The sequence below is a fragment of the Myotis daubentonii genome, chromosome 6 (assembly GCF_963259705.1).
Source record: "Myotis daubentonii chromosome 6, mMyoDau2.1, whole genome shotgun sequence".
NCBI classification, from domain to species: domain Eukaryota; kingdom Metazoa; phylum Chordata; class Mammalia; order Chiroptera; family Vespertilionidae; genus Myotis; species Myotis daubentonii.
The window spans coordinates 87404774-87416980 of record NC_081845.1 but is presented as its reverse complement, the minus strand read 5'-3'; the positions used below and the strand labels follow the sequence as shown (position 1 = coordinate 87416980).

Genomic DNA, 12207 nt, shown 5'->3' with positions numbered 1-12207 from the left:
TCAGAAGTGACTCTTGAAGAGACGAAACCCCAGGCCAGGAGCCCCGGTGTGAGGTCCAGGGAAGAGACGGTGCGGGAGGCCGGACCTGGGGGGCGGTTGAGGAGCAGGCCTGTCTGAACCCCAGGTTTGCTGGGGGACACACCCCCATAGATACACCAGTGAATTTTGATGCCATCCTAAGGTAAACTGGGTTCAGCCTCGGGGGAGGCTCCGCGCTGGCTGCAGGATGAAAGGCTGCGAGGGGGTGTACATGTGCTTGGTGCACAGCGGCCGCCAGGGAAGTGTTTGCGGAGGGGCCTGTGCGTACTGGTGTGTCCCTGTCCCCCTCGGGGCCTTGTCTGCCGGTGCTAGTGCTGGGGTAGGAGAGTGAGGACAGACAGGGGTGTGTGTGTGTGTGTGTGCAGGGGTGAGTGAGCCACAGGTGGGCACGTGTCAGTGAAGAGGTGCGCCGGGCACCAGACTGTGTGGGAGAGGCTGAAGGCGGTGAGGGAGGGAACTGAGAGATTCATGAGAAGGGAAGGGGCAAACGCTTGGCGAATGCCAACAAAGGAAAGCAGTCCTTTAATTCCCCTCGCACTTCCGAGCTGGGCAGTGTCCCAGTTTTGCAGAGCAGGAGACTGAAACGCAGAAATGGAACAACTTGTCCAAGGTTACACCGCTGCTAATCGCACTGGGATTCTAACCCAGGTCCGCCTGACACCTCGGCTCTGGCTCCCCAGGAGGCAGACAGGCTTTGTGCTCCTGGAATGTGGATTTGGGACAGGTCCCCAATCCCTTGCCTCTGAGACCCCACTGGCCCCGGAGTGGGGGGATGCAGGGCCTCGCTGACCTTACGAAGAACTTCTCCCTGACCCCTCGCTCTGCCACCCGACCTCTCAGAGCCCATCCGCCCGTGTCACAGGCCCACGGCTGGCCGAGCTGCTCCTCCTGTAAATGCCACACACTCCCCACGCCCGTGACTCTGCTGGCTCAGAGTCCACAAGCCACCGTGGCCTCCAAGCGCTGACCACCGTCAGTGTAACTCACTGGCATTTCAAAACCCACTTCAGGACTTGAATTCCCTCAGCGCCACAAGGCCCTGCACCTAGATCCCCTGGACTCAGAAAGCTGGGGGTTCTGACCCAAGTGAGTGCTCCCCCCTTGGCCCCTGGAGCCAGCACATAGGAAGGCAGTGGGTCTTGGAGCCAGGCCTCCCGGCCTCCAGTCCTGTCTGACACCTCCTAGCTGTGTGATCTGGGCAGGTTCCTTAACCTCCTGGAGACTGTTGCCTCACCTGCAAAATAGGGCTGATCCGACACCCCTACCTCACAGCCGCGCAGGAGAGAATTAAATACAAGCTTGCCCGTGATGGAGAGCAGAGTGCACCGCCCCAGAATATGCCGCTTCGGCCTGTTGATTATTTAGGCTGGTTCACTTTAAGAAACAGCAGCCTGGGAGAAGTTCTGAAAACCAAGTACCGTCTGTGAGGCCTTGTGCACCTGTGAGGGCATCTCCCTTTGTGAGGATGCGTCCCTCCTGCACCAGGCCTGCCCTCGCTGTCAGGAGAGAGGGCCTGGGCTTCAGCCTGTGCAGCCACCTTCCCCGTTCACTGTGCTTTTCCTGGTAGCCTCCTAGCTGACTCCACCCCCAACATCACCTTTTGTCCTTAGCTGAAGGAGGTATTGAAGGTGATGGCGAGTTATGTTTCTGGGTCTCTCCCCTGATACAGGGAGCATACGTGTTATTAAACTGTAATGTTTTTCTCCTGCTAATCTGCCTGGTGTTAATTTGCTTATTAGTCCAGCCAGAAGAACTTGAAGGGAATAGTTTACCTCCCAGACACCTGTGAAGTGCCTGACGTGTAGTAGATGCTTAACAATTAGTACCTATGATTCATGCCCATCTACCTACCCCCTTGTTTGACCACGAGGGCAGCAAGCCTCACCAGCTTCCAGAGTGAGTCCCTGCAGGCCCGGATCCCTCGGTGACTCCTATCTGTATACTTACCCCCCACTTAAGCCCAAGTGGATCCCGCGTGCCTCTGTCTTTCACCCCCAGGACTCTGACCTTACCCTGACCGCCTGCCCTTTACTGCCCCGCACTCTCCCTGAATCCTGGGTCCCACGGACCGGACCGCACGGACCTGCAGCCCACAGTGCCAGTCGGGCACTCACTCGCCCTGTCTTGCAGGCTCTCCAGGTCGCCAGGCAGTTCCTGCTGCAGCAAGCCTCGGGCCTGAGCTCCCCCGGGAACAATGACAGCAAGCAGTCAGCCTCTGCGGTGCAGGTGAGGAGGAGGGCATCCCTCTGCGCTGGGCTGGGCCGGGCCGGGCTGGGCTGGGGCCAGGTCAGAGGGTGGGCTTGGCAAACAAGGCCAGCAAGCGGCAGCTGCCCGAGGGAAATGCTGGGCAGCGTGAAGAAACTTGCACTTTCTGTCTCACCTCCACCTGATCCCAGCCCTGCCTCTGCATGGCCTCTTGTCTGCGTGTGAGCCTGCGCCCAGATCTGTCTCTGTCCCTCTGTGCAGGCTTCCTCTCCCTTGGCCCCAGGGTCACTGCTCAGGTTTCTGTTTTCTCCATCTCGGTGTGGTCACTCGGCCTGTCCCCTGCTACTCCCTTCCCAGGCTCTCTCAGTTGCTGAGGTCACCATGTCTCCCCCCTAATCTCTCACCCACCAGTTCTCTCAGTCAGTCTCCCCGTGTTTCCTGTCTCTTGATGTCTCTCTGTCTCTTTTGTTTTCCTTTGCACAATCTGCCCTTTTCCCCCCTCTCCCTTCCCCCAACCTGCTGGCCATCTGGCTGTGTGGGGGAGGGGAGGTCTGTTGGGGGTGGGCGGGGGTAAGCCAGGCCTTCTGTTTACCTTCTGTGTCACAAAGAACTTGGGAGAATCTCGCCGTCTGATTCCGGGGTGGGTCACTGCTCGGGCAGCCTGGTCTCCAACCCCCCCATCCGGACCCCCGCCCAGCAACCAAGCTCCCCCACCCCTCCCCACAGCAGCGGGGGAGGCTTGGAATTGGGGAGAGGATTAAGCGAGGCTTTGAAAGGAAGTTTATCTAAGGGAGGAAGGCTGAACTCGATCCTGAGCACGCAGCTCTGGGGTCTGGGGGGCGGGGTGCTGAGGGAAGGAGGGAAGTGAGGGGGGCAGGATGGAGGATGGGGTGCAGGGTGCCCGGAGAAGGACCCAGGACTGGGTTTTATGTAAAAAAAGTTAATGTTCAGAAAGCGCTTTGAAGAAGTTCAGTGTGCCTGACAGTTGTGGGGCCTTAGCTGGGCCCTGTTTTAAAAGTATTCAACCTGATGAGTCTGCCCTCAAGGGGGACGAGTTGGGCAAAGAGGGGTACTGGCCTGGGTGGCTGGGGACACCACCTGGAAAGCCAACATCGGGGAGGAAAAGCTCTCAGGCCTGGGTGGTGTCAGGACTAGGTCTCTTTGAATTAGGGACCCCCCCCCCCCAACTCCCAGCGTCTGAAGTGGTGGTTCTTAATCCTCCCCACCTTGGGCCCAGCTCATACCCCTTCTGAGAACAAGGAAAGGTAGGCTGGAGAATAGGAATGTTCCCCCAACCAGAAGGGCCGGCTGAGAAAGGCGGAGCTTCCCTCGAGTGGGAGGGACTGAGGTCGGGCACAGGGAGGACTTTGCGGTGTAGGAGTAGGAGAGCTGAAATAATGAGAAAGGGGGTCTCTGGCATCACCCCCCTCCCTAAAATGAGAGAGGTCCCTGGATGTCCTAGAATGAGAAGCAGAGGTTTTGGTCAGAGGGACAGGTGAAATGATTCTCGGGCCTTCTCTCTCTCGCCTCCTTGCTCCCAATGATGGATCAGTTCACTCATTCAACAAGCACATAGTACTTCCTAAACTAGCAGCTGATACCTACAGAGGCTTACCCTGGGGCAGACACAGCGTGCTTTATAAGTATCTCATTTATCCTCACAATCCCATGAGGTAGATGTTGTATTAGCCTGGAAACTGGGGCCCAGAGAAGTTAAGTAACTTGCCCAACGTCACACAGCTAATAAGGGGCAGAGCCAGGGTTTGAACCCAAACAACTAGCTCCGGAACCCACACTTCAGTGCCTACACCGTGACACTGCCGTGTGCTTGGCACAGCAGTAACACGAGCAGTCCACAGGGACGGAGCCCTTGCCCGAGGATTCTCCGGGCGCAGGGCGTGCCGTTCTTGGGCCGTGTCTGAACTTCCCAGGAGCCTGGAGCCCTGGCTGTTGATCCTGCTCCTCCCCCACCCCTGATGCCTTCCAGGTTCACAATCTCTAAGGAGGGGGGCTTCTGTTCCCCGTGGGGTCCAGGGCCTAGAAATAGCTTTTCTGTGGGGGATTAGGGGAGAGTGAGTAGAAACATGCATTTTGCTGGTTTGGAGCTTGACTGAAATGAAGGGAGGTCCATGGCAGCCCCTCTCCCGGCTCCACCGGACACTGTCCTGCTCCCCAACTCAAGGTGGGGTCCCCTGCACACTTCCCCTCCAAGCCACGCCCACCAGCCCTCTCCCAGGCCAGCTTCAGACAAGTTTCCAAAACCATATGAGGTCTCCAGCTCGTGCCCAGGCCTGGACGCCAGGCAGGGAGAGGTCAGTCTCAGGGGCAGCACAGGTAGCTGGGAGTTTGGGCAGACGGGCGGCCAAGGCCAGGTCCCTCAGCTCTGCCAGCCTGTCTCATCCTCTCAGCCCCCTAAGGCTCACCCTCCTGGCATTTCTAGAAGTTCTTCTGTCCCACCACCATCTTTTTTGCGGTAATTCAGCCCAGAGCTAGTCTGAGGACTTCGTTCTGGTCATACGCAGGGGAATTTACCCTAGACCCGTGGTCGGCAAACCCTGGCTCGCGAGCCACATGCGGCTCTTTGGCCCCTTGAGTGTGGCTCTTCCACAAAATACCACGTGCAGGCGCACACGTACAGTGCGATTGAAACTTCATGGCCCATGCGCAGAAGTTGGTATTTTGTGGAAGAGCCACACTGAAGGGGCCAAAGAGTCGCATGTGGCTCTCGAGCTGCAGTTTGCCGACCACTGACCTAGACTAAGCTCTGGCCTACTCTCCAAATCACCCAGGGACCCCAGATCCCATACTTCAAAGGTTGAGTTTGGGTCCTTGATTGGCACCAAATGGCATCCATCCCAACCCCCAGCCCCCACATGCGCTTCCCTGTGTCTCCATCACGCATCCAGCCCAGCACACTGTGATCATGGCAGGTGGAGGGCTCTGGGGGGAGCAGGGCCCCAGGGGCGGGGGGGAGTGCTGGAGGCAGCTGTCTGCAGTCAGCCCAGCCCGGAGTCCCACTGCCAGGCTTTAGTAAGCATGCAGCCACCTTGGCCACGCTTCAGCCTGTGACTCACGGCTTTGCTGAGCTGACTGGCCCACAGTGGCCGTCCTGACACATCCTCGCTGGTGAGTGGTCAGTGGGGACCCAGGGGAGCTCCAACTCAGTGCTCAGAACCCCAAGGGGTGTGACGGGAGGTGGATGGGTCAGCCAGTTCAGGAGATCCGTATGTGGCACCCGCCTTGCTGACCTTTCTTGACCGTCTTGGGCCACCTTAGAGACAAGTACGCAGAAGGTGATCCATCCTGAACTATCTCTGCAGCCACCTCTCCAGCCAGCAGCTCAGCCACGTGGCAGGACGGCAGGGCCTGGGGAGGCCTTCCGAGGTCATCTCTTCCACTCCCCGGCCTCCATGTAGGAAAGCCCCAAGGAGGGAAATGCCACATCCTTTCTTGCATGCTGCTCGCCGTGACTCACTCCTGGTGCCTGGAAAGATCTGGGTGTCTGCTCTCAGCCTCCCCCGCTGGGTGCCGCTCTCGCTGTGAGGAGAATGGGAGGCTCACTGCGTTTGTCCTAAGTGACCCCGGCCACCCAGTGCCCTCTGGGGCCATTGAGTACCTACGATGCAATAGTGGAGAAGGGAGAGGGAAAGGAGACCAGAAAAGAGGGGAAAAGGAAAATTCAGAATGTGGTTTTTTTTTTAAGTAGTTGGTTTTACAATTGTATAGAATTTAATGACATACAAACCCTTTTTACCTACCCCTTCTGCCCTTGTCCCTTGAGGCAGGGCAGGTGGTTTAATTTCTCCAGGCCTCAGTTTTCTCATCTGTAAAATGGTAATGACGATGATACCCTCCTCCCAGGCAGGGTTGCTGTGAAGATTCAGGGAGATCCTGCTCATTAAGGGCTTAGCCAAGTGCCTGGCACCTAATCCACAGTCAACCACAGCCTCTTGTGTAGTCCTGTGAGGCGGGGCAGGCAGGTGTTCCGATCCCAGGGAGAGGGCGGAGCAAGCGAGGCTTGGCGATTTCAAAGGACAGTCAGTGTCAGAGACCAGAACCTACCTAGGTCACCTGACACAGAGCTCTCCGACTCTGAGCTCCATACCTCCGTGTCCCAGGGGAGGGGGAACGAAAGGCCAGGTGAGCGGCCCAGCTGCCTCGGGGTTACACAGGGGCTGGCTCTGCAGCGGGGTGGGTCCGGGCCACTGCCCGCCCCTCCCCAGGCCCCTCCGAGAGTGAGGACCAGGGCACCCCCGCAGCCTGGCTGTGGAGTCTCCTGTGATACAGTGTGAAGAGGGAGGTGGGCCTTGGGGATCTCAGCCCCGTCACCTTCAGTTTCCACACAGTCTGTGCAGTGCTTCTCAAGCCCTGCTCCAGGGTGGGGCAGGCCGTGTGGATGTGGAGGCCCCGGGAGCCGTGGCGTACACAGACCTGGGCTTGCATCCCGTCCTGCCACTTCAGGCTCCTATGTAGACGCCTCTGGAGCCTCCCTTCCCACAGGATGGCCCTGGCTAAAGAGCAGGTGGTGCCTCTCCAGGGATGTCCGCAGAGATGGCTGGGGGAAGGGGGAAAGCCCAGGGCTGGGCGCACCACTCGAGCTGGGGGCAGCGGGACTTCCCATGCCCCCTGATTGACTGCACCCCCTGGTTGCTCCCCTGCTTGGGGATTCCCTAATGGGTGGCTTGAGGCTGAGTCCTACCCCTGCCCCAGGGATCCCAAAAGGAACCGACTCCTCCTCCCCTGACCCTCCCTCCCATGGGACTAGGGGGAGGTGACAGGGCCATGAGCCCCCTGGGGACCTAACCTGTCACATGTTGCCCAAGACAGGCCCTTGCAGGACTCTCCCTGCCCGGGCCACCCTGTACCCCTCCCTTCCTGCCACAGGCTGGCAGAGGGGCCTGCAATCTGCCAGGACAGGTATTTCAGCTCAGGGAGCAAACCCCTAGTGAGGACCTGCTGTGTGCTGGGCCCGCTGCTAGGCCTGGGGGTGGGAGATAGAGAAGAGCCTTGGCACTTTCAGCGTGATGGGGAGGTAGATCGAGGGCAGGGCACCTGTCCTGCTGAAACGGCTTTAAGAAAAGCCGGTGCTGCAACTTGGGCCTCCCTGGCTGTGACTCCACCAGCCTGGGGGGTTCAGGGCAGGTAGGGCTGGGTAAAGAATGTCGTTACTGCTTTTCCCTGCACCTTTCCCTGTAGCTAGGTTCTCTGGGCGTCCCAGGGAGGCCTCACCCAGGGCAGGGGGCAGAAAGCTGCTCCACTCTGAGAACCCGACATGTTCCGCGGGAAGGAGTCACCTGGTATAATCCAATCCCCGTTTGACATTTGAGGAGACTGACAGCCAGAGAGGGCAAGTGGCTTGCTGGGGGTCACACAGCAAGTTCAGTGCAGAGCTAGGGGGAGGAGCCTGCCTCCTAACCGCTGCCCCCGCCCCCCCCCCCCAAGATAAACTGCTGCGACACACCGAGGATGGCACCCTCTGGGCTCTGTGTGTGCCCTCTGCACAGGTGTGCTGGAGGCTGTGACGTGTACGTGCCAGAGCCCAGGGCTCCTGCCATGCGGGCCACCTTTTGAATCCTCCCCAGCTGCAGCCTGCCCACCTCACAGTGTCGCGGGAGAGAGAGCAGAGCTGGGAGTGGCGCTGGGCCTCCCACGCCTGGGTTCTACCCACCGTGTCTCGGGTCTCACCATCCTGCACCTGAGTTAGCGTGTTCACCAGGCAGCCGTGGCCAGCACACCGGGTGCCGGGCTTTCTTCCGCGTGTTAACTCATTAGTCCGGTGACAACCTTACGAGGCAGGCGCTGTCGCCGCCTCCATCGCACAAACAAGGAAACGGGGAGCCAGCCACTGTCCACAGACACCCAGCTAGTGGGTGGCATCTCCCTCTGGAGCCGCTCTGCCGTACTGTGGGGGGGGCCTGGGCGCCTGCCCTCCCTGGAGTGGGGTGAGGTGAGCAGGCTGACAGAGCCGAATCCCACAGGTGCCCGTGTCGGTGGCCATGATGTCGCCACAGATGCTCACCCCCCAGCAGATGCAGCAGATCCTGTCGCCCCCACAGCTGCAGGCCTTGCTCCAGCAGCAACAGGCGCTCATGCTCCAGCAGGTGAGTCTAGCCCTCGCCCCAGGGCAGCTGAGAAGTGGAGGCCAGTGCCCCCTCCTCCCCCCCACCCCCAGGACTGTTTACTACCAACATCACGGAGTGGCAGAAGCCAGAGAGACTGCTCAGGCCGGACTGATCTGCATTCCTCCAGGGCAGTGGGGGAGGTCAGAGGTCAGGCCTCTCAGAGAGCAGTGCCTTGGCCCACCTGCCTCCGGAACCCCTGGGAAGGCAAAGTGCTGGAACATCCTGGCTCCTAGCACCCTGCCTTATTCAGGGGACCCACCCAGAGGCAGGGCGGGCTGGGCCATGCAGGATGAAGCTTCCCCTCTCCCTTCCACACTCACGGAGCCTCTCAGCAGAAGTCTCCCTGCCGGGCCCCGGGTCCCACTGCCCCAGGAGGGCTCCCCACTCCTGCCTGCAGGAGCCGCCACCGGGCTGGGGTTGCTCTGGGTCAGCAGCCGCTGCCCCTGCTAATGCACTCTCCCCGCCTCCCACCCGCAGCTGCAGGAATATTACAAGAAGCAGCAGGAACAGCTCCACTTGCAGCTCCTCACCCAGCAGCAGGCTGGGAAGCAGCAGCCCAAAGAGGTAAGGGCTGAGGCAGGGCCCTGCCCGTCGCCCGCAGCCCAGGCCGCCCTGGCCGGAGGCGGGAGGCCCCAGGTGTTCCGAGGGAAGTGCCTGGTGGGCGCGGTGCAAAAGTCAGAAAAAGCCTGGGGAACAGGGCAGGGGCTCACAGTCCTCCATCGCCCCTCATCCCCACTCGGTCCTCCCCCTGCTTTGTGTTGTTGGTTAATGAGAACAGGAAGTCAGCCCTGTGCCATCTCTGCACATGCATGTAGACACATGTAAGAGTGTCACATGGTCCACACGCATGATCAGTTGCCTGGCTGTCATGCCCTCTTCCTGCCCACTTGTCTCTTCTTGACCCAGCACCTGAGGCCTCCTCTCTGGTCCTGAGAATCGTTTAGTTGCTCAGCAAACCACCTGCCCCTGCCCCCCAGCCCCAGCCCCACCCCAACTTCTGTTCCTTCTTGTAAGAGCCGGCTCTGTTCCCTCCTTAGAGCTCTCCAGCCGACACCCCTGCCCCGTCCGGGCCCCAGGGCCTCCATAGCAGGCCCTGCTGCCCTGTCCTCCTTGTCCCAGACATGTGTCTCCCTCTTGCTGGCCACACCACAACCAGGTTCTGAGCTGCCTCTTCCCGGAAGGCTGCCCTGCTGACGTCCAGTCAGCCCCCCAGGCTTCAGCTCCCCTCAGGGGCCTTGTAATTGCTCATTCTTCGCATTACCTCCAGGCTGGGTTTACTGCCCAGCCAGCCCCCACCCCCAGGGCAGGCAGGCAGGCAGGCAGGGGCATGGTCCCTGCCTCCCAAGCACCCCGGATGGGCTTGGAACACTTGCTGACAGCCTGGCTTGTCAGTGTGAAAAACTGACTGTGAGGGGGGAAGAGAGCGAGAGAGCACTTGCCTGTGCCCCCAGCAGCAGGGCTATGACTGTTCCCTGAGCCTGGGTCCTACTGACCAGCTGATGCTGATCTTTCAAAGTCCCGTCAGACTCTGTGATTCTCTGTATCTAAGAAGCCAGAGAGGAGGTGGAGGGGAGAAGGCCCCTCCTCGTGATCAGAAGGGGGGCACCCCGGGCATGTGGGAAGGGTGCCTGCCAGGCAGGAGTGGCCCCTGGAGTCTGACAGGCTCATCGATCATTGTGATGAGAGCGCCCCCCCCCCCCAGGCGCGCACAGCTGCGGTGCGGGAGCTGGAGCAGGCGCTAAGCAGCAGAAGGAGGGAGGCGGGAGCAGGGAGGCGTCGTGCTGCGCGGCTGGGTCTGGCTGTGTTTGCGCGCCTGCGTGTGTGCGTGCATGCGTGTGTTTACTGCGAGCAGGCATGCAGCCCTATGGAAGCTGGGCCGGGAGCAGAGACGCCGCGGCCTCAGACACTGCACCCACAGCCCCAGGGGCTGAGAGGCCCTGGGAGGGGGTGACCGTAGGGTGGGGGCCAGAGGGTGCACCAGAGGCTGATGGCACCCCTCTCTGCGCACCCCCTCGGGCCCCCCACCAGGCTCTGGGGAACAAGCAGCTGGCCTTCCAGCAGCAGCTCCTGCAAATGCAACAGCTGCAGCAGCAGCACCTGCTCAACCTGCAGAGACAGGGGCTGGTCAGCCTGCAGCCCAGCCAAGCCTCGGGGCCCCTCCAGACCCTTCCACAAGGTGAGTGGCTCCCCCTCCCTCCCCCCCCCCCCAGCCCTGCCCGCAGCCCTCAGTGCACCCAAGGGCTGGCATCACCGGCTCCCAGGGGTGAGATGGAAAGGCTCCTGTGTCCCTGAGGCCCTGCCCCCTCTCCCCACTCTCTCCCACAGCAGCCGTGTGCCCAACAGACCTGCCCCAGCTGTGGAAGGGTGAGGGTGCCCCCGGGCAGCCCGCTGAGGACAGTGTCAAGCAGGAGGGGCTGGACCTCACTGGCACGGCCACCACCGCTACCTCGTTTGCCGCCCCCCCCAAAGTCTCACCCCCGCTCTCCCACCACACCTTGCCCAATGGACAGCCCACTGTGCTCACACCTCGGAGAGACAGGTATTGGGACGTTAGGGCGGGGTGCTGCCGACCGGACACCCCCGGGCCCCCGGGGATGGCATACAGTGTGGGGGCAGGGAGGGAGGGGCGCCCAGGGACCTGGGAGTGTATCTCTCTCCCAGGACACACAGAATTGTGCTAGGTTTCTGGGAAACCTGTGTTAAGCACAGACACGCCACCAGCAGGGGAGCTGGGGCTGGGCTGCTGGCGTCTTCAGGGTCCCTGACCACCACCTTCGTCCCCTCCCCTAGCTCCTCCCATGAGGAGACCCCTGGTTCCCACCCTCTCTATGGGCACGGAGAGTGCAAGTGGCCTGGCTGTGAGACCCTGTGTGAAGACCTGGGCCAGTTTATCAAGTAGGTGTCACCCTGCTCTCCTTCCCGCATCCCACCCCTGGCCCTCCCCCTCCCAAGAAGCCTTTCCACAGGGTCCCTCCCCCAGCCTGCCCCCTAGCCTTCAGCCACCAGCTGTCCTGCTGTGCTCCCCCAGGGGGACCTAGTTCCTCTGCCCTCATCACATATCTCCTCTTCTCTCCTACCCTCCTGCCCAGCCTGAATCCCCAGCCTCCCACCTTGTCCCACACTGCACAGCCCAGCAGGGGGGCGGGGGGAGGGAGAAGGAGAGGACTCCCCCCCCCACCTCCCCCAGCTTCAGCCCCCAAGAGTGATGGCCCAGTGACAGGCCTGGCCGGTGGACAGGCAGGGCAGGAGGCAGACAGGCGGCTGGCAGCAGGCGGCCAGCTGCCACAGCCGTGCCAGGCTCTGTCACTGACTGATTAACTCCACTGTCTCCCAGACCCTTGCAGCATCAGGGTCAAACAAATTGTTTTCACGCTTCGTCAGAGGTTTACTTAATTAGTTCATTTGCAATTAGATCTCTCTGTAGCTGGGATTTTAGCAAAGACATCAAAGGAGGGTGATGAGAAGGCGGCTTCCTCCTCTGCCCCATTTCCCCCACCCCCTTCCCTTCTTTGTATCTCTGGGTCTGTCTGCTTTCCAGGCTGTGGGCGGGCTGGGAGGATGGGCTGGGAGGGTGGTGACAGCAGGACGCCCAGGGCCAACGCTCTCTTCTCCACCCCCTCCGCCCCCTGAAGACACCTCAACACGGAGCACGCCCTGGACGACCGGAGCACGGCCCAGTGCCGGGTGCAGATGCAGGTGGTGCAGCAGCTGGAGATCCAGGTGCGGCCGAGGCTGCGAGGGACGCGGACCCGGGGCTCCTGCCCTCCCCACCCGTAGCACTGGCTTTCCAGGCGGGGGGGTGGGGAGTCTTACGGAGGAGTCCCGTGGTCAGAGTAGCGTC

The 12207-nt window shown here is 61.0% G+C and overlaps 1 protein-coding gene across 8 annotated transcripts in view; it reads left to right on the top strand.

Moving 5' to 3' along the window:
- Window positions 1–12207, top strand: part of FOXP4 (forkhead box P4) — a 53129-nt gene that overhangs the window by 30054 nt on the left and 10868 nt on the right. For 4 of the 8 annotated variants that reach the window (XM_059701735.1, XM_059701738.1, XM_059701736.1 and 1 more), the window contains exons 3-9: window positions 2170–2265; window positions 8223–8345; window positions 8844–8930; window positions 10395–10542; window positions 10692–10905; window positions 11157–11261; window positions 11999–12086. In XM_059701735.1, coding sequence (XP_059557718.1) covers window positions 2170–2265; window positions 8223–8345; window positions 8844–8930; window positions 10395–10542; window positions 10692–10905; window positions 11157–11261; window positions 11999–12086 — 861 coding nt within the window. The remainder of the gene's footprint in view (window positions 1–2169; window positions 2266–8222; window positions 8346–8843; window positions 8931–10394; window positions 10543–10691; window positions 10906–11156; window positions 11262–11998; window positions 12087–12207) is intronic. The other 4 variants (XM_059701737.1, XM_059701739.1, XM_059701740.1 and 1 more) reach the window with 2 other exon arrangements.